The sequence below is a fragment of the Penicillium robsamsonii genome (assembly GCF_028829455.1).
Source record: "Penicillium robsamsonii strain IBT 29466 chromosome Unknown utg000003l_segment0_segment0, whole genome shotgun sequence".
Taxonomy (NCBI): Eukaryota; Fungi; Ascomycota; class Eurotiomycetes; order Eurotiales; family Aspergillaceae; genus Penicillium; species Penicillium robsamsonii.
In genome coordinates this window covers 2281271-2308521 of record NW_026643221.1, presented here as the reverse complement: position 1 = coordinate 2308521, position 27251 = coordinate 2281271, and the positions used below count along the sequence as shown (strand labels likewise).

General features: G+C 48.4%; 10 protein-coding genes across 10 annotated transcripts; 2 read left to right on the top strand and 8 right to left on the bottom strand.

Moving 5' to 3' along the window:
* Window positions 1-1530: 1530 nt before the first annotated feature.
* Window positions 1531-2693, bottom strand: N7447_005592 (putative C2H2 finger domain protein; the record flags this gene model as incomplete). Its single annotated transcript, XM_057229854.1, has 4 exons — window positions 1531-2188; window positions 2247-2326; window positions 2384-2575; window positions 2640-2693. The coding sequence occupies 4 exons, from the start codon at window positions 2691-2693 to the stop codon at window positions 1531-1533; spliced, it is 984 nt and encodes a 327-aa protein (XP_057084944.1).
* A 1125-nt stretch (window positions 2694-3818) lies between these two features.
* N7447_005591 (uncharacterized protein) lies at window positions 3819-4033 on the bottom strand (the record flags this gene model as incomplete). The annotated part of the gene is given in 2 exon segments (XM_057229853.1): window positions 3819-3968; window positions 3986-4033. The coding sequence occupies 2 exon segments, from the start codon at window positions 4031-4033 to the stop codon at window positions 3819-3821; spliced, it is 198 nt and encodes a 65-aa protein (XP_057084943.1).
* A 4265-nt stretch (window positions 4034-8298) lies between these two features.
* N7447_005590 (sucrase/ferredoxin-like domain-containing protein) lies at window positions 8299-9516 on the bottom strand (the record flags this gene model as incomplete). Its single annotated transcript, XM_057229852.1, has 2 exons — window positions 8299-9033; window positions 9124-9516. 2 exons carry the CDS (start codon window positions 9514-9516, stop codon window positions 8299-8301), a joined length of 1128 nt encoding a protein of 375 aa, XP_057084942.1.
* A 246-nt stretch (window positions 9517-9762) lies between these two features.
* Window positions 9763-11007, bottom strand: N7447_005589 (DUF4129 domain-containing protein; the record flags this gene model as incomplete). The annotated part of the gene is made up of 1 exon (XM_057229851.1): window positions 9763-11007. One exon carries the CDS (start codon window positions 11005-11007, stop codon window positions 9763-9765), a length of 1245 nt encoding a protein of 414 aa, XP_057084941.1.
* Window positions 11008-11387: 380 nt separating this feature from the next.
* On the top strand, window positions 11388-12772 carry N7447_005588 (3-keto-steroid reductase; the record flags this gene model as incomplete). Its single annotated transcript, XM_057229850.1, has 2 exons — window positions 11388-11455; window positions 11518-12772. 2 exons carry the CDS (start codon window positions 11388-11390, stop codon window positions 12770-12772), a joined length of 1323 nt encoding a protein of 440 aa, XP_057084940.1.
* Window positions 12773-13525: 753 nt separating this feature from the next.
* N7447_005587 (mannose-1-phosphate guanyltransferase) lies at window positions 13526-14794 on the bottom strand (the record flags this gene model as incomplete). Its single annotated transcript, XM_057229849.1, has 4 exons — window positions 13526-13545; window positions 13600-14623; window positions 14692-14735; window positions 14788-14794. The coding sequence occupies 4 exons, from the start codon at window positions 14792-14794 to the stop codon at window positions 13526-13528; spliced, it is 1095 nt and encodes a 364-aa protein (XP_057084939.1).
* A 626-nt stretch (window positions 14795-15420) lies between these two features.
* Window positions 15421-16455, bottom strand: N7447_005586 (uncharacterized protein; the record flags this gene model as incomplete). The annotated part of the gene is made up of 1 exon (XM_057229848.1): window positions 15421-16455. The coding sequence occupies one exon, from the start codon at window positions 16453-16455 to the stop codon at window positions 15421-15423; it is 1035 nt and encodes a 344-aa protein (XP_057084938.1).
* Window positions 16456-17234: 779 nt separating this feature from the next.
* Window positions 17235-19866, top strand: N7447_005585 (i-AAA protease YME1; the record flags this gene model as incomplete). Its single annotated transcript, XM_057229847.1, has 5 exons — window positions 17235-17264; window positions 17328-17468; window positions 17520-17634; window positions 17692-19418; window positions 19474-19866. 5 exons carry the CDS (start codon window positions 17235-17237, stop codon window positions 19864-19866), a joined length of 2406 nt encoding a protein of 801 aa, XP_057084937.1.
* Window positions 19867-21261: 1395 nt separating this feature from the next.
* On the bottom strand, window positions 21262-23222 carry N7447_005584 (glycerol kinase; the record flags this gene model as incomplete). Its single annotated transcript, XM_057229846.1, has 4 exons — window positions 21262-21540; window positions 21612-21778; window positions 21833-22827; window positions 22897-23222. The coding sequence occupies 4 exons, from the start codon at window positions 23220-23222 to the stop codon at window positions 21262-21264; spliced, it is 1767 nt and encodes a 588-aa protein (XP_057084936.1).
* Window positions 23223-25238: 2016 nt separating this feature from the next.
* Window positions 25239-26348, bottom strand: N7447_005583 (DUF3429 domain-containing protein; the record flags this gene model as incomplete). The annotated part of the gene is made up of 4 exons (XM_057229845.1): window positions 25239-25661; window positions 25731-25955; window positions 26021-26068; window positions 26136-26348. 4 exons carry the CDS (start codon window positions 26346-26348, stop codon window positions 25239-25241), a joined length of 909 nt encoding a protein of 302 aa, XP_057084935.1.
* Between the last annotated feature and the right edge of the window lie 903 nt (window positions 26349-27251).

Sequence of the window (27251 nt, the reverse complement as noted above, 5' to 3'; positions counted from 1 at the left end):
CCATAAAAGAATGTACCTTGTACCCTGGAGCCAAACCCGTATACACAATCAAATAAACCTACACCACACCCCAGAAGGCGTAGTGGGTGTCTCACAAAGTTCTCGAGAGGCGGCAAACCCTTGATGAAAAGAAGACAAGAAAAATCTCTGTTTTGCCACAAGGCCCTTCCAGGGCCATGTACACTGACCAAGTACTCCGTAACCCCCACGGACTCAGGGTGTTTGATTTGCTACTAGTGGCGATGTGTTTTAGCCAGTGCAACATTCCTGCTACCTTAGATCAACCGTTATGTACTCAATATGCAGAACAGGAACCTAGTCCGTATTGGTGGACTAACCTGGTAGAGATCCCTACCGGGATAACCCACCTTTGTCTACTAGACATGAAGAAAAAAACCAGATTACTGTTGCATCGGGAACTCGGGAAGACAAGGCGAAACCTTAGAACCTGACCGAACGTATATAATGATTTAGGGGATTGTCAGATTACCCAGTGAATTATGTGCTAAGTAGTTATATAAATAGTAAATAATTGCCCTTTCTAAAGTGTCAGCATTGGAAGCCCAAATAAATAATAATAATTAATACATAATAATGAATATTGCTTCACACCTCATTCTAGAAAAGCAAGCGAGAGCGCGAATTAAAAAAACAGCGCTGTCTTTATTAGCGAGATAGGGTTGCGCTGCTAGAATTTCTCTTGGCCCTTAGCTCTCCTTGGCTTTTTCGACTCCTAGAACTCTGAGTAGGAAAATGGGGCCACCGTGTATAAACTCCAGCGGAAAAAAAGAAAAAGAAAAAATACAGAAAAAGATATGGGGAAAATGAAACGAAAAAAAACCACGAGTCATGTACGCCATGCAATTTATTTATTTTCGGACCGTATGCCAATCTAGGCATGGTATGACATTTCTATGAACTAGCTCAGAGAGACAATGCCTAGACAAGGATGTGGGATACGGGAATAGGCTGAGAAGAGCGGGAAAGTAAATATACGGAATAGAAGGAATTTGGTTTCTAAAGGCTAGGTCTTTGGAGCCAATAAGACTGAAGTTTCCATCGCAGTAATATTCCTGGAAAGCACTAGTCGCCGGAAAGGAAATGGCTGATATACCATGGGCACTATCGGAATGAGCATTTGGTAAAAAGGAATTCTTCGGGATCGGAGTGAAAAATAGACCAATCCTCATAGAGGGAATATAACAAGAGAATTAAAAAGAGAAAAAGAAAAAACACATGTTCAGGTATCAAAACAAGATCGCCAAGAAGGGAAACACCGTTGCCTCCGTTTAAAATGACAATATATAGAAGAATAACATAATATCGCAAGGGGGAATCCATAATAAAAGCGCCTAGAAATCTGGAAATGGAACATAGGAAAAAAAGCCAATATAGAACCACAGAGGGAAAAAAAAACAGATGCCTGATTTGCAATCCAAAAAAAAAAAAAAAAAAAAGGGCCGGAAAGCAGAAAAGTCGTGATGGGCATTAAACACGCATTTGGTCCACAAATCTAGGTGTAATCCGCTCTTAGCCTACTCCCAAAAAGCCCCAGTCAGTCCCCTCCGCTTGATTCAAGAGCCGGGGCGCTGGGGGTTTGTACGCATAGTTTGGGTATTGAACAATGAGTGACTGCTCAGGTGGCAGTTGATGGCCTTGAAAAGGCGGGTGTTGGTATTGTTCTGGGATGTAGTTGGTGCGTGGGCTTGTGTCGTACCGCGGTTGCATCATTTGCAAGTATTGTTGTTGTTGCTGTTGCTGCTGTTGCTGTTGCTGCTGCTGCTGCTGCTGCTGCTGCTGCTGCTGCTGCTGGTGTTGTTGGTGTTGTTGTTGGTGCTGTTGATGTTGGTGTGGATGCGCATGGTGTTGGTGTGGCTGTTGAGCGTGTGGCATGTTTACTGGAGAGGTCACAGATCCATTCTGGGACACGATCGGAGGGGCAACTTCGTGAACCGGCACAGTACCCATGGGTACACTCTGAGGCGAGTAAAACTCATGACTTGGTGTCGCCGATTGAGGGTAATAAGGTTGCTGGGCGAGCATGTACTGCTCACTTGGGACCGAGACTGACACGGGTGTTTGGTGGTAAGAGTGCTCGGAGGTCGCATCTTCCGAGGATGGTCGGGTCAAACTCCCAGGAGGGTGGGAGCGGTGTTGGTGTTTGGTGAGGGTGGTCTTGCGACAAAAGCTGCAATTTCAATAAGACAATTAGATAGTGCTTCGACTATTTCCACCAAAATACTTACCTCCGCTCGCACGTAGGCTCATGGCAGATGTATGGCCGCTTGCCAGTGTGGATTCGGCGATGACGGGCCAGACTCGATGACTATAAGCGATCAGTAAAGGTGCATCCCAAATTCCAACCACATCAAGAGGTCCTTACATCTGAGAATGCCTTCTGACAGCCTTCGTGATCACAAACATGGGGCTTTTCGCCAGTGTGGGTCCTCGAATGTACGGTCAAGGCACTACGCTGAATGAAGCTCTTGTTGCAGTCCTTTACGGTGCAATGATATGGCCGCTCATTGGTATGAATGCGATAATGGCGACAAAGATCCGACTTGCGATTGAAAGACTACAAATATCCGGTTAGGAAACAATAACAGAGAGAGAGAGAGAGAGAGAGCTGAAGTACCCACCTTTCCACAATGCTCCCATGAGCAATTAAAGTCGCGCCCGCTACCTGGAGCCATGGTGCAAATTGAAAGTGTAAGGGAAGATGGACTTGGAAAGCCAAATTAGACAAAGGGGGAGGGGCAAGAGGGGAACGTAAGCGCATATGCGCAGACGGAAAAAAAAAAGAAAAAGTAGCTGGTCAGTCTGGATCCAGGATGCGAATCCAAAGCATAATATAAGAGGGGATATATACGATAAAGATTAAAAGATAAAGAGGGGGGAGCCTCAAGTATTAAAAGTATTTTAATATAGCTTTTGAAGGGGGTAAAAAAAAAACGGCGCGGATGGGACCGTAGATATTATTTATTTATATTTTTAGGGATAATAGAAATAAATTATATATTTTTTTTATACTTATTATTTTATTTTATTTTCGAAGGTACTAGGTACCTCATTTTGGTATGGAAGATATACAACCTATCAGAGACCTTCTGTTCGCCTATTCTCTTCCAATATATTTTCAGTGTACCACATCGGAAAACCGTCTAATACCTGTGGAGGTAATATATTTTTCCAAGGTTGACAGTAAGTTTAGCTCTTAACGATGGAAATTGCGATAGCCCGAAAAATAGAAACCCCCACATTACCAGCTTATTTACCACTCCACCTGGACCCGGAATAAGATGCTAGACTGGACCGGGAGTAGAATGATACCGTATATAATACACTGTATGTGACCCGTATCTTGAATAAACTTCCTCTCTTGACCCCCTTTAATAACTTGGCGAGGGGTATTCGAGTCTACCATACTAGTGCGGAGTACTATATACAACATACGATTTGATTTACTCAAGGGTTCGCATCTCGCCAAGTTATGTTAAAAGGATGATATCATACAAGGCACGGGAATTCGGCCATTCAAAGATTCTCCGAACACAATTAGGCCAAGCCACCGTAGCCGCGGCCGAACTGCTCCGATCTAGTTTTAAAATGAGAGAAGGTCACTAACGCTAAAAACGATCTTCTCCGGGAAGTAAATGGAGTGAAGGTTATAACTAATTTCCCCTCGGAGAGCCCTAATCTAAATGTTCTCCATTAATATTGTCTCCGCAAACAAACCCCCAAAAAAGCCAAAGAAAATATGGCATAAAACTGGAGTGAAAAACCAAAGTTAATGGAGAAACGAGACTGCAAGGGATAACTTATGACGCGGCATCTGCACCAACGGCGATAATTCGGATTCTATCCCGATGGATCAGGTACCCCAGCTCATCCCGCTTGTCCACCCCGAACAGCCCCAAGGCTTCGGGTCCCATTTCCTTAAGGTTGGGGCTGTTCCCGTCTCTCCACTTCTATATAAATTGTATACATTAGGGATCTGGTTTTCAATCTCAACGATGCGACAACGATGTGACATCGATGCGATGTAAGATTTCATTGGGCATAAATAGAGTGTACGGAGTATGTTGTATACCCTGGCCGACGAAGGGGTTTACTTTCTTCACCGTACTCCGTATAGCGCACATCAATCAATTATAATTGCTTTTATCGGCGGGGGGTCGATCACTTGGCTTCAAATTTCCCTGTCCAACGCCTAACTGTAGAGAAACGAATGGCTATTACTTGGTTTACTATCCACACCTTGGCTCTCAAATTCTAGTGGCAAACCATATCAAAGATTAAGCAGATAGCCTGTTGCCTCGTCACAAGGTGCGTGTCGGGTAGTCTCGGTTGGCCCGGGAGGTTTTCGATGGTCAATAGACTCAGCAGAGGTGTCGCAAGAAGCGTCGGTTTTCGCGCGACGTATACAGTGGGGATCACAGGCAGGAATATGCCAGAGCGGGTTAGATCTCTCATGAAAAAGTAAAGTGAAACACAAATAGAAGCTGAGGCGTTCTTTTTTTTTTTTTTTTTTGTGATAACTGCTCCTGAACGTGGCAACCCACTCGCAGTCATCTTAACAGTGGCGATCTTCTGAATCATATAACCTTATTACGCCGGAAGAATGACAGACGCCTTGTGGCTTCTCTTTTCTTTTTTTCTCTCTATTGATCGACAAATAGTACAACCTAGGTATGGAACGGAGTACTCCGTAGAGCTTTGCCTAATCGTGTGGCGCAGATCTGTTGCGGATTACCTGATGGCGGAAGTAAGTCTTGTTCAGAGGACCAATAGTTCTTGCGATCATGGTATACCCGGATCTTGGTGATGCACGTAGTGTACGAGGCAAAGCATGTGCGTATTCGAGGACCCACACAAACTCCCTATTAGGAGTTATGGATGCAGCCCCCCTCAGCCATTGAGGTAATCGAACATGACGGAAACAACTAAAAGATGATTAGTCGTACTAATGTTTAGAATAAAAAAGTATATATTAGTTGAAAGACGGTTATAAACACGAATATAGATGGGAACCAAACAAAAGGCTACTATATATTGTATAGTGTATGGACAACTTGCCCAGCCCATCATTTCCTCCTGAAAGGTCCAGACTTACAGACACGCTTGGGTCCACATTAAAAACCTTTGGACATTCCGTTAACAAAATATTACCAAAGTCTCCGCCGATCAGCCCCTAAGAGATAAACTGCGACTATCGTTGAACTCGTCGGTCATCGGTTCTCTAGATGCACGCTAAATGAAACGGCAATCGCTTAGCCGAGCTATAATATATGCGTACGCTGATCAGGTAGGTACGGCACAGCATGCATGCTCTACTTGAGGCACATATGCATATTTTAATGCTGTGAAATCACGCTGGCGAGCTTGACGCGGATGCAAGAGAAAATCGCAAACCGGTGTGCTTGCATGCAAATAAATGAGGCGCCAGTCAAACGTGTTGTATACCCAAGAGCCTGGTCTTGGGATTCTTTGCTTCTTTGTTTTCGCGGACTATTTCCTTTGTGGAGTGAATTCTCCGGATAGGGACGGGCCTTTTTTTTGGGGGGCCATATCATATTCAAAAGGGGAATAAAGGTCCACCTTCTTTGGAATAGTCCAGCATATTGTTTGGCAAAGGAAAATTCACAGAGGGGGTTAGAAAGCTGTTCAAAAGCTGTTTCAAAGCTGCATGAGCACCACGCAAGGACAATGGCTTTCTAGTTAGAGTTCCAGAGAATCTGATTTTTTTTCCCTTTTTCCTCCCCATTTTGCTCGTTTTCTTCCCTCGGCTGTGAGATGATGCTCTAAGAAGCTCTGACTACCCCGCATTTTATTCCATCTTGGCGATTCAGGGTTGATATCACGCTGTTGGTGAGCTCTCTGATTTGACCCATGCAAGGCGCCCCCTCTTGGGCTTGCTAAGCCACTAATGGTGTTGGTATTTGTAGGTAATGAATTGTATACGAGGGAAATCTTATTAATGTACCCTGTACAAAATGAAAAAGGGAATTTACAGCGTGGACTAACAAGTAGATCGGAAATATCTCATTTCCGTGGCGATCATCTATACCATGTGAAGTGCCGATACATGTTATGTTGTACATATAAAAACATATACCCCTGGGTAAATTTTCCTTGCAAACAAGAGCTTTAAACAAATATCTTCCTCCACATGTCCCGAAAAGCCACTAAATTAATCTCCGACGCGCGCATGGCGACGCACTAATGGGAGAAGCTCGGGTTGCTATCCCCCACCCTAGAATCGAAGGAAGCCTAGAAGCCAAGTGGACTCTATTTCGCCAATCTGGCTATTGAATATCGAGCTTTTTCACCGAGGAGAGATGGGGTGAATGTGATTTCATGTTTTCTCTAGATACTTCGTATGTTGTAGAGGCTGTATATAATGTCCACAGGTATTGAGGAACGGCCAATGACCTACAACATATGATAATCTCCCTCTAGAATCAGGCGAGAAATAATTACGGAAAAGTACTCCGTACCCTCCCTCTTGCTGATTGGGATCATTCTCCGCCATATTGCCCTCTCTTGCTCTCGTTGCGCGAATGTCGGTCAACAATCGGGGTTTGCTCTCCTATCAGCACCAAACGATAACTTTCCGGCCAGGATCTTGGGGCTAAGGGCGAACAGCCACCAATTGACCCCCTTGCAGTTATTTTGACTCCAGTTTCAAGTTTAGACATCACCAAATGTTGGGTTTGAAGGCCAACAGCGATAGAAGAGAAGAATGTGATCATCAAAACTTACCCCCAAGCCCCTATCACAGCTGTGACAGCAAAGTTAATATTTTGGTACGCCTCCTTACTGAAAGCCCGGGAGTCTCTTGGCGTAAAATGGATCATCTCCCAAGTCCTATCTGCTAACTGTATACAAATATAGAAGAGATAGAAGAGATATCGGGCGAGGGATGATGTCTTGGAGCTAATTCCCTCCCCCGCAAAAGAAACACATAATTCCCGCATCCACCATTTTCCCGATTTCTGTGCAAGGGGGCCGTTAATAAACACAACACGAGGGACGTTGGCTCCTCTATTCTGCGCAATCACCGTCTCATGTTACTTTCAAACAAGCCCGGTGGAGCCTAGAGAAAAAAAGAGAACCCGAGGGCTGAGGGACAGCGGCTGGAAGGCTTGGCTTTCAGAGCTGCATGCCCTTACTAGTCATCTGGTAGTATTGCTCGTTCGAGGGTATGACGTTTTTTTCGTGGGGAATGGCTTCATGGATTTGTTAAGGCAGACTCAGCCATCGGGTACGCATGCACGCCTTGCTGCAACTAACGTATATGGGGCACAGTCGATAGCGTTGGAGTGTTTAGTTTGAGATATAGTGCTGAATAGAGAGCCGGACGAAGGGCAGTAGATTTCACATCTGATTTGTATACCCAAACCCATATATACACATATCTGAGTAAAATTGAGCACGCTCCACAGGTTCCGGCTCGTATATTACATAATCACCGGTTGGGGCCCACTTCAGGCCGGGACGTCCCCGAGGTCAACGGATCCGGCCGGTGATCTATATTACACTAACTCGAGGACTTCCAAACTTGGGTACCAGTCCGAGCAATCCACATCCTTATCTCTATAGGCCGTTTATTTTCGAAAAATCAGGAGATTCTGGGACTTTGCAATCCAGCACAAGGTATCGATATGCACCGCTGCATTGATGGTCTAGCTTCTGTCATTTAGCACTGTAGAGGCTTACAAACACTGAACTTGTAATTAACTCTGGATTGTACATGTTCGGGGTACGTGAAAAGCAGGGTTTATATGGGCACCGAGATTGGTTGTCAATGCTAGTATACGTTCTATTTGGCAGGAAGCGTATGATCGTAGTCAAGCACGAACGATGTCTATATCAAACAACACAGCTCTAGACCTTAACGATGAGCGTGGTTCGAATTCAATGGTTAACACTATCGTGTTTTGTTATATATTTCCGGGGAACCTTAGAGAGGTAGCAGTAATAATAGCAACCTGTTCTTATAGAAAACATCACTACATAATGCTTCTCCATTGGTGTGAAATGTGCAAAACCAGGCATCAAATAATAGATATAATACTGAGCGCTAGGTAGCAAAACTAAGTGTTGGTATTTGCACGCATAGATAGTGATCTGTATTTGGCAGTGCTACATATCGACTACTAAATACAAAAACACAAATGAGACATATCAGGCAACCCAATATCAACCTAGCATAGTAATATATCCGTTCCGTGAGATGCCTTGCTATATCCACTCTACAAACTCCTAAATCCCGGCCAACCCAACCCAACTGTGACTTTACCAACTCGTCAGCCCGCGCTCACGATCAAACCCAGCCCGCAACTGCTTCCCAGGCTTAAGCAACTTGCCCTGTAAGACAGTGTACCGAATGATATTCTCACACTCCTCTGGCCGCACACGCGCCAACCAGATCCCCTGCGCAGCACCCTCGTCTTCGACCTGCTTCTCCTTATCTGCAGGAGCATTGCGCTTGTACCACTCGAAGTCCCGGCGGCGGTACACAATCACATTAGCAGAGTACTTGTGCCCACCCACATGGCTAATGAAGTAGATACCCACACCACCAGGCCGCTGGTCATCCATGTCGCGGTACAGACCAAGCGGACGCAGGTGGCGCTCAAACTCGCGGCGGAGCAGGGGCGCCGATTGCCCACAGCGCGCATCGCGGGTCCGTTGTGAGCAGAGCAAGATTACTGCTGCATGCGGGCAGGGGTGAGACTTGAGGGATGTGGTGATTGATGTTGTGGATGGGTGTGGGAGCTCTTGTGTTTGCGTGGGGTCCTGGTCTGCCTCTGTTGATTGCTCCAGTGGGGGTGGGATTGCGCCTAGTGGCGTTGTCGTTGTCAGAGACCGGTTGATGAAATCCTCAATCAGATCTGGGACTAGCTGTGGGGTGACATGCTCGACGACGGTGAAGCTCGGCAGCAGGAGGATGTTTGTTGGCTGTTTGCCTGCGTCGGCCATGTGGTATTCGTCCGGGACGGGCATGTTTGATGCTGACAGTTTGAGTCTCTGCGAGAAGTTTCAAGGCTGTTGTTAGCTTCTCTCTGTGGACATTGGTTTTGGCCAGGTAAGGAGGGATGGTGGTGGATATTGTCATACCCCGTTGCTCGGTTCCAGTCCTCCCTTCTCAATGGCTTCCATGACGCTCCCTTTTTCGTCAGCCACATCTCTCACCCAATCTGACTTGCCCGTTGCGACAAGCATATGCGTCGCCCATCCATTGACTTGTCCATATAGTTCGTCTTGTTGATCGATATCGAATTTGGCGGGGTATTTGGTTGTGCATGTCGCGCAGTCGTGCAGGCAGTCTTCGCCATCTACCGCCGGATCGACTTTTTTGAAGAGCTTATCGCTCGACGAGATCGTTTGAAACCCCTCTGCGGCGAGGGCGTTGTCGCCCACAGCGTCAGTGGTGATGTCGGTCTTGGAGGAGGCGGGAGAGACGTTAGAGGAGCCAAAAAGGGAGGAAGTCCCTCGGCGAAAGAGATGCATGATTACAGGATATAGGTATCTTCTTCAACAGCGCGAGAAAGAAAAAGATGTGCCAGTTTGGCCTCGTTTTATTATGACGCGTTTGTCAAATGATAAATTGATCTTATCAATCATTTTGCAGGGTTTGCCAAGGAATCGGAATGTTTTCCGCCTGACTAAGTCCACCCCCACTCCAGGGCTTGTCGCAATTGGATGTCCAAATGGCGTTGCTCTATAATTAATGTACAGGGTATCGGTGGGATGTTGTCATTGCCTACGTCCAGCGTAGTCAATTGTATACGGTAAATCTGTTGGATCTCCTGGCTGCGTCAGGCGAATCACACTCCCTCCCGAACTGCCAGATTGGCTCGATGCCACGCGTCGTAGAGACCTCGTAGAAGGTGTGAGAAAAGGGCTTCGCGCCGCGTAGTATGCACTATCTGTTGACAGTTCCGAGGCGGGACTCTGCATTGCGGGCGCAGTGCCATACCCGGACTGGGTCTCCCAGGTAGACGCATTCGAGGGGCGAAGACTGTTCCGCATGGACCCTAGAGCCCCATCGTAACCATAAGTTCCCACGGTATCTGTTTCTCCCTCTTCGTCCGAAGGCCCGATGGCAGATTCGCTATAGGCTCGTCGGTAGCTTGCGCTGTCGCGAATCCCATCCAGGATCGGCGGTGCAAGGGATGTCATTCCTCTTAGGATCTCTGCAAAGAGATGCATCAGATCGCGGAATTCCGTCTCGTGTAGATCGCGCGGCGAGAATCGGGCTCGTTCGTACAGCGCAAGGAAATCTGCACCGAGTTCTGGCGGATCGATTACACCGAGGGACGTCAGATGGCGGATATATTCTCTCAGACCCATTGAGGCAGGCCGTTGCAATACCTCCACCACACGTGTATCCGGGAGAGAGTTTGTCGTAAGGTCGCCTGACGGATCGAAGGGATATGGGGGCGCAAACGATAATGAATCGGCAGGGGCAAGAGAGACAGCTTTGGCTTCGATCAAGCTGGGGAGCTCCTGTATGACCGTGCGATATGGTAGACCCGGTAAGTCTGGCGAAGCAGGCGAAGACCAGCCGGGGTGCTCGACATAGCCCCATGGGGGTCGTTCGGGGTCAATGAGAAGCGGTCTGTAGTTTTGGAAGTCGTCCTCATCGGTGGAGATATCGCGGGGGCGAGCTTGATATGCGATGACAGCGCTACGGACGAGGCCTTCCTTCACTAGTCGCCTAACGCTCTTGCTCACATCTTCCCTTTCCACGGGAATCCAGGCTTTGGGTATGCCCGTGAGCGCACTCCGATTCGTGTAGATGCGCGTCGCATAGATGAGGGCCGCAAGTATAAAAGTTATCACATATGCGCCGATAATAAAAAAGACGTTGGTGTATCGGTTCGTCTCGTAGCATTGGTAGATGGTGTCCACTGGTGTGAGGATGATGAGGCAGAAGAGGATGATGGCGAAGAAGAAGAATCCGGTTGTGTTAAGTAACCTCTCAAGTCTGACTGCCATGGCTTCCCGCGTGTCGACTGCACGACATTTGGGTGAGATTTAGCGGATCTCAGCCATGAAGTGTGAGGAGCGAGTATGACGGGGAACAACATCTACGATTCCGATAAGGATAAGATTTAGAGTGTGACACGTGATCTGTATGGCATCGGTATCTTCCCGTTCGGTGGATTGTTGACAACAGACATCGCCAGTGCTCACCTCGAGGGTATTTATTTCGTTTCAGACGGAGCAGATTGTCGTATACCTTATTTGTTGCGAAAACAAGCAACATCATCTCCAGCCTCACTCAACTTCAATTGCTGGACGTCTTATCACATAACCCCTATCTCCGATATCAAAAAAAAAGTGCCGAGTCAACAAACTCACTGGAGCAACAAGCCATGGATCAGGTCAATTCCGCTAGTGAGCAGCAAACTATGTTGTACATCCTGGTTACAGGGGCCAACAGGTACAAAACTCTTAATAGAACTATTGACTTTAATTTCCTATACTAACTTGGACCATTCATAGCGGCCTCGGATTCTCTATATGCTGCCGTCTTGCCGACGAGTTCCTCTCCTCCCACCCAGAATCCGAATCTCTCACTATAATATTCACAACTCGAAGCGCACGCAAAGCCCAAGACACAATTCGTAGACTAGAGGCACACCTTCAATCAACCTCCCCCTCCGCATCTGCCGCGGCGCGCGTCCACTTCGTCTCAGAGAGTGTCGACCTCGGCGATCTCCGCTCAGTGCGCGAGCTTTCCCGCAAGCTAGTCCATACCCTCCCTCGACTCGACTCGATAGTTCTCAACGCTGGGCTGGGCGGCTGGTCTGGTATCAACTGGCCCAGGGCCATTTGGGATGTATCCACAGATCTCCTCCACGCAGTTACCTGGCCATCCTACAAGCTCGCACCAACGGGCGTGTTAACAAGTAAGCAAACAAAGACGGAAGAAGAGCCCGCACTTGGAGCGGTCTTTTGCGCAAATGTCTTTGGGCACTATATGCTGGCGCACAACGTGGCTCCACTGCTGAAGCGGGCGCGCACCAACGGCCCCGGGCGTGTGGTCTGGGTCTCCAGTCTCGAGGCGTCTTGGAACTTTTTTAAGGTCGATGATATTCAGGGCTTGCGCACTGATGCGCCTTATGAGTCTTCTAAGGCTCTCACTGATATCCTCGCGCTGACTTCCAATCTACCGAGTACCGCCCCTTGGGCGGTCGAGAGCTTCTTGCAGTCCGAGACGGAGCTTGACACCCATGTTATCCACACAGATGCCCCCGACGCGACCCCGCGCATGTATCTTTCTCACCCTGGTATCTGCGCTACATCGATCATCCCGCTTATTCTTCCCCTTGCGTGGGCGATGATTGCTAGTTTCTGGGTTGCAAGGATGCTGGGTTCGCCCTGGCATCCGTTGTCTACTTACCTCGGCGCTTGTGCTCCGGTGTTCCTCGCACTGGCATCGCAAGCCGACGTGGAAGCTGCCGAAGAGCCTTACCACAGGGCGGGTGGTGGTAGAGCAAAATGGGGCTCCTCTTGCGGGCGTCTTGGAATTGAAAGTGCGGTTTCTACTGAGGTCGACGGCTGGGGACATGGAGGTGTTGTCGGCACTCCTGTTGTTGAGGCTGATCGACTCCGACGTCGTAAGCGCGGTGCGGAAGATCTTACCATGGAAAAGAGAGAAGAGTTCGAAGAACTTGGACGCCAGTGCTGGAAGCAGATGGAGGAGTTGAGAATCCAATGGGATGAGATCCTGGATCAAGCTGAGGCTCGTTCCTAGAGACGGTCTGGAGACAAAGAGCGGCTTCGTCCAAGACTCACATATGCTTAAGTCTCTATTTCTTGCTGTTTGACCGATTCGAAGCAGAACAGCTTCAATGACTATATATCCCCAAAACTATATGTAATATTCTGTGTATGATACTTCTACAAATATACCTGATATGAAACACCTGAAGAATCGTGTTGAAGACCAACTGAACTTGCATGTTTTTTTTTCTTTTGCGAATTCCGCCTCCCATTATTTACATCAACAGAACCAGCCCCACGCCCATGTTCTCATTAAAACGGATATGGCATGAATTCCTTGCCCACCAATTGCCAGAAGACCAGCAGTGATAAAGAAAAAATTGAAGAAAAAAATTTGGAATGAAAACAGGTGGCCAAACGCAAGGGAGCGGGGATGTAGTGACGAGACCCTCAATATGTAGCACTAAAACGGAGATAACTTCAAGGATAAACGTAGAAAAACAAGACTAAAAGGGGTTATTTCTTGCAAAACAGCCGAAGTCGCACGCTTTCACCATCTAGGTTTCTGTGTGCATCGATCAACGGACGAAAGGAAGGAAGTTGCGAGGGCGATGAACCGTCACGGAAGAAAGGCAAGCCGGCAACAGAAGATAAGACAACGCAGTAAACGACTCCGGTTCTATGCATCAAGGAGGGCGGGATGGAGGTATCGGCACGAGAGTTGAAGGGAGGTATTTCAGAAGGCATAGCGACGTGAAGGAAGAGGGGGAAGTGGGAAAGGGGATTACATGATGATCGCGGGAACTGTATAAATTGATTAGTATAGGTTGGTGGCGATCGATAAAAACTAAGACTTACCATCAATGTTCTGCTTGATGCTCTTGTGGGGCAGAATCGAGCCACCGTTGACATACACCTCGTCGGCGATGGTAACATCGTCTCCGAGAACGGTCACGTTCTCCAGACGCGCCCAGCGGCCAACAGAGCTGTTCCAGCCAACAATGGTGGACTTGATCCAAGCATGGTCCTTGACCTTGCAGTTCTCCATCACGACGCAGCGCTGAAGACGGACACCATCGCCAATGACAACGTTGGGACCAATAACCACGTTAGGACCAATACGGCAGTTCTTGCCGATCGTGGCGGACGGGTCAACCATGACATTTCCGCCGTGCACGTAGGGTTCTGTGTGAGAGACAAGCATCTTGGGGCTGCGCTTAGCCAGGGAGGTCAGGTACAGGCAAGTACCGGTGAGGAAATCCTTGGGCTGGCCGACATCCATCCAGAAGCCCTCGAGATCGTAGGAGTGGAGCTGGCCCTCCTTACAGATGGCGGGGAAGGTCTCCTGCTCGATGGAGGTCGGGCGGAGATCAATGCGTTTTAGAACACTGGGGTTCAGAATGTAGATACCGGCGTTGATACGGTTGCCAACGAATTCGACGGGTTTCTCGACGAAGCGGTCGATGCGTGAGGCATGGTTGGGCTTGTGGACGACAACACCGTACTTGGAGGGCTCATCCACCTTGGTGACGACAATGGTACCCTCATCACCGTGGCTTTTGTGGAAGTCGGCGAGCTGCTGGAAGGGGTAGTCGCAAATAACATCGGAGTTTAAAACAAAGAAGGGAGTCTCATCCTTTCCTAGGATCTCCTCCGCCAGCTTGAGCGGGCCAGCCGTGCCCAGCGGTTCGGACTCGACGGAGAACTCGATGTTGACTCCGTATTGCTCCTCATACTTCTTGAGGGCCGCGACCATCACATCCGGGCGGTAGTTGACGGCAAGAACGATATCAGTAACACCCGCAGCAGCCAAGCTCTCGACCTGGTGCAAGATCATGGGCCGGTTTCCGAACTCTACCAACGGCTTAGGAAGGGTGAGGGTCTAGATCAATTGACAGAATTAGCATTGCCAAGTAGAGAAGCAAAAATAAAAATAAAAGGGAGCTTTACCAAAGGACGCAGACGAGTTCCGAAACCACCAACAAGAATAAGAGCTGTAGAGGGGTTAGCGGGGGTAAAAGGGAAAGCATTGAATATACCACATACCCTTCATGATGAATTGATTTGAAAAGAAAATGTAAAAATTAGAGAAAGATTAGAGGCTAGGAAAAACAAAAGGAGAGAGACTCTCTGTTATTTAGGGAACACCTGGCCGTTGATGGATTTATTTTCGTCCAAGTGGGGGCACGTGAGTGGCGGTGATTGGAGGGGCTCTGTTTGCGGGAAAAAGGGGGCGATATACTTCGACTTGAAGCTGTCGATGAAGATGTTTTGGGATGTTATTCTTCTTTTTCCTTTTGGATGTTATATGAGAATTGTATGGAAGTTATATTCAATCTACATTCTTTCAAATACTTGGTGGATAGCTCTGACGCATCAAGTCTTTGATCTCCTGAGGTCACCCTAGTCCAGCCATCCCCGACCAATATGTCCAATGCTATTGCACGGTTTTCTACCGGATGCAGATGGCGTTCCCCGCCAAACTAAACTTCATTTTACGATGGTCATGAGGTGTCGCCCCTGAAACTTGGGTGATGGGGATTTTTAGGTGGGTATTTCCCCTCTCCCGTCTCAGATACAATATTTAACACATAGGTACTCAACATATATCTATCAAGCTTATATTTTTTTTTAACTGTAGCATGAAAACATGAAAACAAAATTAATAAAACAGTTAACCTATTGCGTGTCTGGAGGCAGTCTACGTGGATGAGACATTCCAACCGAATCCGTCACAAAGCGAAGCATCCAGTTCCGTACTCTGCGAGCCTTCAGAACCGGCTGATCATCTTGAGAGCTACCTTCTGGGATTCTGCCCTGATAAAATCCGACTGCATCCGTCACATCCACCGGTTGTCGATGCAAAAGTTCAACCGTAGTCATCCCTCGACGAAGACTCTGTCCGTACACCCGATCTTCAAATGTACTTAGCCCGACGGTTCGGAGCAAAATGATGTCGCGGGGTCGAAGGGACGCCAGCGATCGACCCAGATCCGCTTCATTGTTCTTGGCAGCGGCCGACTTCTCTGGCTTGAGCCAAAAATTGACTGCAAACCCAGCCCTTGTCTCGTCTCCAACCACAAGCTCGATAAGGTCCAATCTGGTTTTCCATTGTCGTGTTACTATCCGACGTGGGGGATGAGCTGCCAGCACCCCCACGATCATATTCACCGTCATTGTTTGCGGTGCGATGGACTGGATATACCTGGCTGTGGGAAGGTCTTGCAAATTGCTGAGGGGTCCATGGATATGGAGGATGCGAGGTGACCTTGGGGTGTCTGGTTTGTCCAACCCCGTAGAGCTATCCAACACGCTGTCCTCGCCCAAACTGCTCTCCTGCGTGGAGTCTACCACATACATATCTGAGCCAGCTACCCCGGAGGTTTCGTGGATGGCAAAAGAATGATCGTAGAATTGACGGATCGAATCTTCTGGATGCCCTGGCGCATCTGTTGCAACAGCCAGTTGATGTGAGATGAAGAAGGCTGGATCCTCATAACCTTGAAAAGAGTCATAATTGTCACCCAGCTTATCACCTGATGGTGACCGTAACACTCTCCATCTTACAGGTGGTTGATCCAGGGATAGCTGTTGTTCCGGGCTCTTAGTATCCTCGTAAAATGGAGGTATGGCCGTGTTGAGAAGCTCGTCTGTGTCCCAGTTCAGACTTGCTGGCAATGGTGCCCCTACCAAGAAGATGTTTTTTCGAGGCATATCTGCATCAGAGTGCAGAACAAATTAAGGAAAGCTCTTGTCCTTGAGAAAGGGCGTAAGCCGGAAGGTCCCTGAAGCCATTGAACAAGGGGTTGTCACAGGGCCATTTGTAAGAGAGTCAGGAAGAAAGGTCAAAACGTAGACGTGAAGACGTTGAAATTCGTAAAGATCGGGCGTGAACCTTGGAACCATGGCTGGTCAACGTTGACAGGTGTAACTGGCCCTTTCCAGCTACCCGTATGCTACCAATTTGCTCTGTCACATCGCCGAGAATACATCAAAGGCTATACATAGAACATTTGTCTGTATAGTTTTTGCATTTTTCGGGTTCTTTTGCCGTCTACCTATAAAACTGACAATGGGGAGAAAATACCCGAAACCCATCTGAAAAAATTATTTGAGGCTACCAAAATATTACCAAAAAATATTGTACTATACACAACCTTACATTCTCCATTAAAATGGTCTCTTCCTTCGTCGGGGCTGACAAGAGCTGACACTATGTATAAAGAGCTTCCCTTTATATCGTGCACGTGCCACCAAAGATCACGTGTCACGTATACGGTCGACCATTCGGACACAAATGGCCGTCGCCCTTCGCCGCATCAAAGCGGAGCACACTATCGCCTTCCTCTCTATCTTCATTCTTGCGTCAGCGATGTCAGTCTCTTCAACTCAAGCTTAACATATTCAATTTCGCTTTTCGACTGTAGATTTGACCAAGAGGAGCACGCGCCAATCCTCACACCCGGCCGAGTGCCGCTGTATATCGGACAGTCATGGCATTCCAAGTCCCGATCCCCATGCCTGTGAGTACCACTTCGCGATTTCTCATCCAGACCTCACAACTGATATAAACAACTTGCTACTAGAATGTCGCTGCCGTGACATCAGATCTCTGGCCTTCAATGTATAACGTCCTGGCCACTCCCTGGAAGCAGACCGGCCGAACTTCGACGACAAATGTCAGCGAGTCTCTCAAGCGCAGTACTAGCCGACAAGGAAACCAAACAGTATGGGTTAACCTATTATTCTTTGGCATCACTTCATGCTGATAGACACAGATCTCTCAACGCACAACCTTGCCTGAATACCTGGAAGGCGTTTCCATTGAAGCCCTACGAGCGGAGATCGTCAACCGGCCTTCGCAACAGACATGGTCGTCATTGTTGAACCGAAGTATGTTTGAGCTTGAGCAAATAGCCTTGATGAATCGTGTCTAACCATAGATAACAGACAACGCACTTCAGGCAACATCTTTTACTCCGATCCGCCATGCTCTCCCCGGAGCTCGTTCATACTCGACCCTAACTCCATTCCGCCTTAACTCCCTACGTACGCCTCCGAAGGTCACTGGTCTTTCGAAGATACAACAGCAACGGTTCTTGTTTGGGGGGTCCTGGCATCACATACTAGCTCAGAAGGAGAAAGTCGCCAACAATAGCCCGAACAACGCAGATGCTCAAAATTCTTTCTATTCGGCTCTTTTGCGTGCCAAAATGCCGGGCATAGTTGTTGAACGACACCGGAGCGGATATTTTGCAGGGGATCTTACAACTGAAGCATTGGTTCAACAAGCCCAGTCAAGCCTCGGCGGCGCCGACGCTGGAGCTGGAGCTGGAGCTGGAGCGTTCACCGGGTCAAACCACAATCTAAGTCCTGAACAGCTCCAAGCGGTCGGTCAAGCGGTCGCTGCTCGGGCTACTGGCAGTCAAATCGGAATGGGAAAGCAAAACGGTACCGGTGCCAAGGACGCTCCTCTTTACGTTGTGGTCGATGAGTCTCTCGGAAGCACAGTGTTCCGTTGGGTCAAATTCTTGCTCATCTTCGGCTTTTTCACTTACATCTCTCTGGTCACGGTCACTATCTTGGTTGAAACCACTGGCGTTTTGAAGAACGTTCGAGGTGCGCAGGATAAGGAAGCTCAACCTGAGCAGCAAACGGCTCGCTTCAGTGATGTGCATGGCTGTGACGAGGCCAAAGATGAGCTACAGGAGCTGGTGGAATTCCTTCTCAACCCAGAACGTTTCTCTTCCCTGGGGGGTAAGCTGCCCAAGGGTGTTCTCTTGGTCGGTCCTCCCGGTACTGGTAAGACCTTGCTTGCGCGTGCTGTTGCTGGCGAAGCGGGTGTCCCATTCTTCTACATGTCTGGGTCTGAATTCGATGAGGTGTACGTCGGCGTTGGTGCCAAGCGTGTTCGTGATTTGTTCGCTCAGGCCCGTAACAAGTCTCCCGCTATCATTTTCATCGATGAATTAGATGCGATAGGTGGAAAGCGAAACGAGCGCGATGCTGCTTATGTCAAGCAAACACTCAATCAGTTACTCACCGAACTTGACGGATTCTCCCAGACTAGCGGTGTCATCATCATTGCTGCTACCAATTACCCTCAACTGCTGGACAAGGCACTCACTCGACCTGGTCGGTTCGATCGTAGGGTCGTTGTGGATCTGCCTGATGTTCGTGGCCGAATGGACATCCTGAGACATCACATGAAGGAAATCCAGTTTGGTAGTGATGTTGATATCGGTGTCATTGCACGAGGCACTCCCGGTTTCTCCGGTGCTGATCTAGAGAACTTGGTCAACCAAGCCGCAGTCCATGCCAGCCGTGACCGCAAGGCTAACGTTGGCCCATACGATTTCGATTGGGCCAAGGATAAGATTATGATGGGTGCCGAGGCTCGCAGTCGCATCATTCAAGACAAGGACAAGCTCTTGACTGCGTACCACGAGGCTGGTCATGCCCTTGTTGCCCACTTCTCTCCCTCATCCACTCCACTGTACAAGATCACCATTGTTCCCCGTGGTATGGCTCTTGGTATCACTCACTTCCTGCCTGAGATGGATACTGTTTCAAGGAACTACACCGAATACTTGGCAGATATCGCCGTCTCCATGGGTGGCAAGGCTGCTGAAGAGCTAGTTTTCGGCCACGACAATGTCACTAGTGGTATTTCAGCTGTAAGTCTTACTGGTTGTCTTTTTGTTCTTTTCTCGATACTAACGGTCTCTTTAGGATATTCAAAGTGCTACCGAGACAGCCTTCACACTGATCACCCGGTTCGGATATTCCAAGAAACTCGGCAACGTGGACCTGTCTACCAACTACGACAGCCTATCATCAGAAACCAAGCAAGAGATCGAGGGTGAAGTGCGCCGGCTTGTGGAAGAGGCTCGTGGCCGAGCAACCAATATCCTGACCGAAAAGCGTCACGAACTAGAACTTTTGACCAAGGCGCTCATTGAATATGAGACGCTCACAAAGGACGAGATGGAGCAGGTGCTGAAGGGCGAGAAGATTAATAAATTCAAATCCTCCCCTAGTGCGCCGCTGAAGCTTCCCGATGCTTTGCAATCGGCCAATCTCAGCCCGTCGGCGGCAGGAACGGCACCTACGGTCAATGACTAAGTTCCCCTTCCCACTCTGTAATCTCTCCCCTTTTCATTTCTCAGTCTTATTTTCTTGCTCTACAAACACCCCTGTTTCTCTCCATTGTGCATCCCCATCATTCGGGCGTCTATTGAAAATACCATATATCCTTGGTTCTTTTTTCTACATGTTTCAATCCTGCTTCAGATCGCTGGTTGACTCTGGTCATCGACTCGCCCGCTTTTCTGCGTGCGTAATACCATTGAAGCTTGAATTGATCTCCGCACATATTCCCTGTACGTTGTATATGTATATTGTACGTTCACAATCTATTAAATTGGCCAATCTTGGATCGTAGCAGGCAATGATCCCTGTCCATCAAGCCTCCATGTCTCCACCATCAAAGCCACCTTCCTATCGTGGTCATATCCTTGCCCCGACATCCCGGATCAGGTTCTTGCCTCGGGTTTCAGAGGGGAAATTCATAGTAAGAAACTGAAGTTCATATGAAAATAAAGATATACATTCCAAATATTTAACATGTACATTGGATAGTTATCCGCTATAGAAGCCCTTGTTCATACAACAAGAGTGTTCCACATCCAAATCCAGCAATACAAGGAACCCAACCCCTAAAAATCCATGTCCGGTTCCGCGGGGAGTATGACTTCACATAGATATCACGTCAATGAACTTCTCCACTGTCATGATGTCATGGTATTTTTTTTATCCGGCAAGCGATCTCCATGGGATGCTGGAAGTTTGGAAGACTTGGGATGTTATGATGCTTCGTTTCATACACATCTAGGAAGGAAAGGGTATTATTTACTATAAACCCCCCTCTTTTAAGATGCCGAAGTATAGCCATCCCCAACGCACGATGATATAGTAGGTAGATATTCACTGTTTTAGATTCTAAGTTCAGAGACGTACGTTTGAGTTGTAGTGATAATGTTTTTGGAATATTTTTCATTTCCTCACAAAAAAACCGTTTGTATATACACATGTGCCAAGGCGAGCTCACTCCACGAGGAGCAAGCCAACAGCAAAATGAAAAAAAAAAAAGGTAATATCCCCAGCTCTTCTGAAACCAACGACTCCCGTCATAACGGTCATGATGAAGGGGACATGGGCGTCGGCGGATAACGCCTATTAGGACGGACTTTCTAGTCGGAAATTCTCTAAATATGTATAAATGGAAACGCGAGGTGTCCAACCGCCTCCCCTCCGGAAAAAAAACAATCCGGGTATCCATGAGGATATGTGCGATATCCGGTTGATATGATCTTCATGTAAACCTCTGTGTCTCAAATCTCTCTTGTTTCTTGCGCGTGTGTATATATCATGCATGATATGAGATGCACAGATTGGGCCGCGGGGTCGATGACGGAACCGATTAGGAGGTCATCTCAAAGGGATATGTGTAAAAGTTGTTTATTCGTCGTCGTCGTCATTGTGTTCCTCTCTGTCTTCGTTGGTCATCCAGCCGCGTGACATCTCCACGGCCTTGGACCACTTTTTATACATGCGGCTGCTGGCTTTGACGGACATCACTGGGGTGAAGGAGGCTCGGTTGGCGCGGTTCATGTGCTTAAGTTCCGAGAAATCCTTCCAAATGTTGATGGCGAAGCCGGCGGCGATTGCGGCGCCGAGCGCAGTGGTTTCGTGCATTGAGGGGCGTTCGACGGGGATTTGAATAATATCGGCTTGTGTCTAATGAAACATCCCAGTTAGCGGTGTGGTCTGGGGATAATAGAAGAGGAAAAAAAAACATTGAAACGTACCTGCATGCAAACGTCGGAGTTACTCATTCCGCCGTCAACAGCCAGTTCTGTTAGGCTCTTGCCACTGTCCATTGCCATGGCATCGAGGATAGCTTTCGTTTGGAAGCAAGCCGCCTCCATGGTTGCACGGGCAATGTGTCCCTTTTGTGTGTGGGCGGTGATTCCCCCTGGTGAAGGTTAGTGAAGTTTCTGCGAGGAGAAGCACCGTGTTCGAGACTTACAGATAGTTCCCTGGGCATCGTCGATCCAGTAAGGAGCAAAAAGACCACTGAACGCAGTAACAAAAATGCAGCCACCACTATCCGGCACGCTGGCAGCCAAATCGCTGACCTTACGCGAGTCACGGAAAAACCCGAGGTTATTCATTAGGAAAGACACACCACTGCCCGCCACGGCCACACTGCCTTCTAGTGCGTAGACGGCCTTACGGTCTCGCCCTAATTGGAACCCCACTGTGCCCAAGAGACCGTGTTTCGAAATGACCGGCTTCTCACCCACGTTGTAGAGAAGGAAGCATCCGGTGCCGTAAGTATTCTTAGCCATTCCCGGATTAAAGGCACAGTGGCCGACCAATGCCGAAGCCTGATCACCCAGACAGCTGGTGATGGGGACACCCTCTAGTGGCCCTTCGGACACTTTACCGAAACCCTCGGGATCGGCCGAGGGAAGAATCTCCGGCAGACGGATCTTTTTGGGGTCAATGTCAAAGAACTTCAAGAGGCGGTCGTCGTATTGAAGGGTTTCGAGGTTCATGAACATCGTTCGTGAGGCATTGGTCACATCCGTAACCAGACGCTTGTTCTGAGGACCACCGTTGAGGTTGTAGATGAGCCAGCTGTCGACGGTTCCAAATGCAGCCCGGCCATCATCATACGCCGACTTGACATCGGGTAGGTGGTCGAGCATCCATCGTAGCGTAACCGATGAGGGGTATGTGGAGAGGGGTAGGCCACAAATATTACGGAGTTCATCAGCACCGGGCTTTTCCTTCAGTTCCCGTACCAGGTTGACGGTACGAGTATCGGTCCAGGTGATTGCGTTGTGCAGGGGCTCGCCGGTCTCCCAGTCCCAGACCAAGGCGGTTTCTCTTTGACTGGTGATGCCAATGGCTTCGATGTCGGATGTGGAGTAGCCAAGGGCAAGGAATGATTTCATAGCCTCTTCGATACAGATATAGACCGACTCAACCAATTCGTAAGGGTCTTGTTCGTGCCATCTGTGGGGGTGCGGGGCAATTAATATATTGAGTCGGGATTTGCAAAGAGGGGTTTTTTTCAACACCTACCCTGGGTGCTCATGAATCTGATGGAATTCAGTTTGGTATTTGGCGACGGGAACGCCTGTGCAGTCGAAGATGATGAATCGTGTACTCGTTGTACCCTGATCAATGGTACCAATGAACCGATTTTTCATTTCATCCTCATCCTGCTCATCCTGCAGCAAAGACCGGTCTCCATCGTCTCTCTGTTTTGGACGATAGTTGAGGTTCAGTTGTTCCCGCTGTTTGTCCTCGATATGCTCGTGCACATGTTGTTCGGGGGCCTCGAACTCCAAGGCGGGTTCGGAGTCTCCATCGACGCTCTCAAAGTCCAACTCGAATGGGTTTCGCATCTTCCAGAATGTGTGGGAAAAGAAAAAAAAAGGTATTAAAGAGAGAAGACTGATTTTACTGTCCTCAGGATTTAAAGAGGGGAATGACGGAGGGGGAAGGGAACTACGAGGTGGCGGTGTTGGGATACGGGGACCAGCTCCCGTGGCAGAAAAGTGGAGCGTGACGTATCGGAAGAAGTGGCCAGGTATAAAACGTGATGGCAGTTCACCGTTATAAAAAAAAAATATAAGGTGTTGTAATTGTTCGGGGAGGATGAGATGTTGGAAAGTGGTAGGTCGAGTAAATAGAGTAAGTAAAAAAAAAAGTAGGTAGGTAAAAGCCGAGGAAATGGGAGAGAAGGAGAGAAACAGCAAAGATGCTACAGAAGAACCAGGGCAGCCCTCTTTATCCAAAGGGGTGGACCATCTCTTGGTCAAAAAGCCCAGGTGGGGGGGGGGAAAAAGACCAGAAATCCGGTTCGGGGGATTTTTTTCTGATCAGAAGACCTCGTCACCTTTCCCCCCACTATTTGACCTCGACCATTTTATTAATAGAGCTTCTATATGTGGTAGCTTTCAGTATATCTTTCTTTCCTATATCCTTTTTCAATTCAATACATCCTATCCTATCCATAGATATCCATAGATATCCTTCCTATGCTATATACTCTCCTTCTGAATCCCATCTCTCCAAGCCTAGGCACTCCACAAGCCCCCGTCGATCGTACACATGACACGGTCCATTTTTCCCTTGCGGTCCCTTCGTTCTAGAACCTCCTTTTTATTAGTCTACATTCTTTGCAGATTAATTGAATCATTCCTATTCATGGAGAAATCCCTGGAAGAATTATTGATTTCTTTTTATGTATAGCCTATGGGGAGAAGAAACGGAATGGGGAATCCCCATTCCCGGAGAGAGCGGGCTCTAGTCGCGGCCAAGAACATTCGAGCGCATCAACCCCTCTCTGGGGAACTGCCTCTGATCTTCAACTCCCTACTTCCCGGGTCTCATTCTTATTGATCAAAGATCCTTGTCTTGAGCATTGGCACATTGGCATTTATGCTTGATGCAGCATAGTTGAATCGACTAATCTATACCGGGAAGATGACGTATCCAGTAGATTCTTCCCCACGGAGAACCGGTCTTGTTAACCGGCTTTATTGCCCTATAAGAGGCCATCCCCAAGACCTGGAGAGGGGGTCTTGTCAAACCTGCCAGGGACAGGGACGTGCGAGAGAATGTAGATTAGAAGAGATACAAGAAAAAAATAAGGAAAAAATAAGGGGAAAAGGCAAAAAAGAAGAAAAAAGGCCGATCTAGGTGGATTCCCAGCATGTTTTCTGGCGCTATCGGGCGTTACTACTGTGTACCTCGCATGCAGCTCTCGCGTTACCTTCCTTAAGCATTTCCAAGCAAAATCCATGCCTCCACAAAAGTACATCTTTTCCATAATATTCAAAAAGCGTTTTTGCTAGTTCCTCCACAAAAGATCTCTAGTCAATATTTTCGGCACCCCGTGACTCTAATAAGACCCGCTCTAGTGTCGTTGTCCCGTTACATATTCTTTGTACTCCGATATGCGGCAACCCGCGTGACGAAGCCGATTATCCCTTCATATAGATCCATGGATGTACATTTTAGGAAGTACATATGTACTTTTATAGCTCTAAATATTTGATTCAAGCGCGTCTAGCTGATTGAATTCATCTTTCGCGCTTTTTTTTTTTTTTTTTTTTTTTATATGGAGCCCATAGGCCTCGTGATACTACCTGAATCCTTATACTCCTGTGGACCCGTAACACACTTATCTACTCTCCACTCGAGGGTGAACTGTTCAATTCCTGGCACAAAAAAAGTATTGCTACTTGGATGAGAACACGTTTTATCTCCAACTATTGACACTCCAATTAAACAAAAGAAAATTTCAGTGGCCGCCCTATTGCGTTCTGCGTATATTCTACAGGAAATCACGGGTAATGCAAACATGGGGATCAGTCTCGGGGAAATGAAGCCCCTCGCCTTGTCAAAAGGCAAATTTACTCGGAATCCTCGATCTCGCTGCGACGGCGAGCCTCAGCCTCCTCCTTCTCCTTCTTCTGCAGGAAGATCAGAGCGTTGATCTTGTCCTTGATGCTGTGCTCGGAGGTAAGGGTCTGCTGGATCTGCTCACGACCGACCAGGGTAGCCACGATGGAGGCACCGACGACAAAGGTCAGCACGAAACGGTACATGCCGTACCAGTGAGGAGCACGGCCAGCGGCGGCAGCACGGGCATCGTTGTAGTACAGGAAGGTGAAAGCGAGGAACTGGCTGATCAGAGCGTACTCGACAGGGAACAGCAGAGTAGGCCAGGCCACAGCGGGGGCAATCACACCGGCAGCGTAGCGGCGGTAGCCGAACTTGCCGCCGTATCGAGCCCATTCAAGACCCCAGTGGATGGCACCGAGGAAAGAAAGGATCTAACCATAAACGGCGATTAGTAAACTTTAATCAATTACTCAGGCTAATCTAGCCTCGGGCTCACTCACAACGGCACCGTAGCCGACCTGGATGGGCTCAAGCATGTGCAGCATCAGCTCAGCGGTCTGGCCGGAGAAGATCAGACCGTCACCAAGAGAAGCGGCGCGGTTGATCTCGTATGAGAGGAAGACGGTCTGCATGGAGGTGGCCAGGTAGGGGACGACACCAGCCATACCAAGATAGAGAGCCTCCTTAGGGACATCGGCCAGGCTGAAGGTGTCCTTGATCACTTTCTATATTGGCGATTGCGCAATTAGCATATGCAGACCCAGCTTGACAATCGAATCTAAATACGTACAGCCTCGGACTTCATACCCGCCATAACGTCGACATCGTCATCATCGTGCTATTGTGCCGCCAATTAGCCATTGAGTGCCCTTTGCGCAAATCGCATGCCATGTGTCGTCTCTTACCTTAGCCGAAGAAGACGAGTAGCGCACAAGAGCGGAGGTGACAGGCTTGTGAGCGGCGAGCGCGAAGCTCGGTGAGGCGGGACGGAGCAGACTGCGGGCAGACGAGGTCATCTGAGCCTTGCAGATCTGGTTGCCCAGAGCGGAGCGAGCCACGGAGGCATTGGAGCTCGAGAATGCGCGGAGCGCAGAGCGGGCAGCGGCGTTGCGGTACATGGCGAGATATACAGCTTTTTCGTTGTCGGGTTAGCAAGTTGAAGGAGAAAAGCCTCGGGTATGGCCGGAGAGCAGTGTGAAGTGTCAACGCACCCAATTGGCCTTGAAAAAACTAGACAGAAGTAGAAGAGTGGAGATTAAGGGTATACACCCGGAAAGTGACTTGATCACAAAGTCGACGGCGTGGATTTTCCGGGGGGGGAACAAATAAGAAGATCTAGAAATGAAGTGACCGAGTGATGAGGTGTGGTCTGCTTTCGGGCGGACCGTAGCGACCCGAACTGCAAATTGTAGCTCGAGGCAGGTATTTTGGCCTCAGGCACCAACATTTTCAACATCCAGTCAAGTTCGGGGGCTGCTGCCCTAACGTTGGTTACGTCACTGGGGTAAACAAGTTGTATCCACCAGTACGGTACAATACTACCATTGCAGGATTCTCAGGTGCATTGCCTCGTGCTTAAACGGCCTTGATAACCCAAAGGCAACCCAAAATACATTGAATATATTACCATGGCCCCCAACTACTCACGTAGTGCTTAAGTGTACCGTAACTCGAGTACTCTGTACCTTTCAAATACTTTGGTAGGCGGAAATGATACCCGCTGTTTGGCGTAATAAGCTGTACCTTGTTTGTACCGAGTACCTCCATACAACTTGCGTAACAGATATCACCTCTCTTAATCCACGCAATCAGGGTCATTAGCTTGGCTTGGATACCTACCCAACATTATTCTGTCTCAATTTAGCGCTTGTGATTTCCTTACAACCTTCCTTGATCTGACACCTAGTCAGTCATCTCTTAACCAATTTTCGCTCTGCTTGGAGGGGAAAGGTTCCACCTCGGTATCGCGCGTGCTCTTAGCCCGCTCAGCTGGATGGCTTGGATGTCCCCTGTTAGCCAGG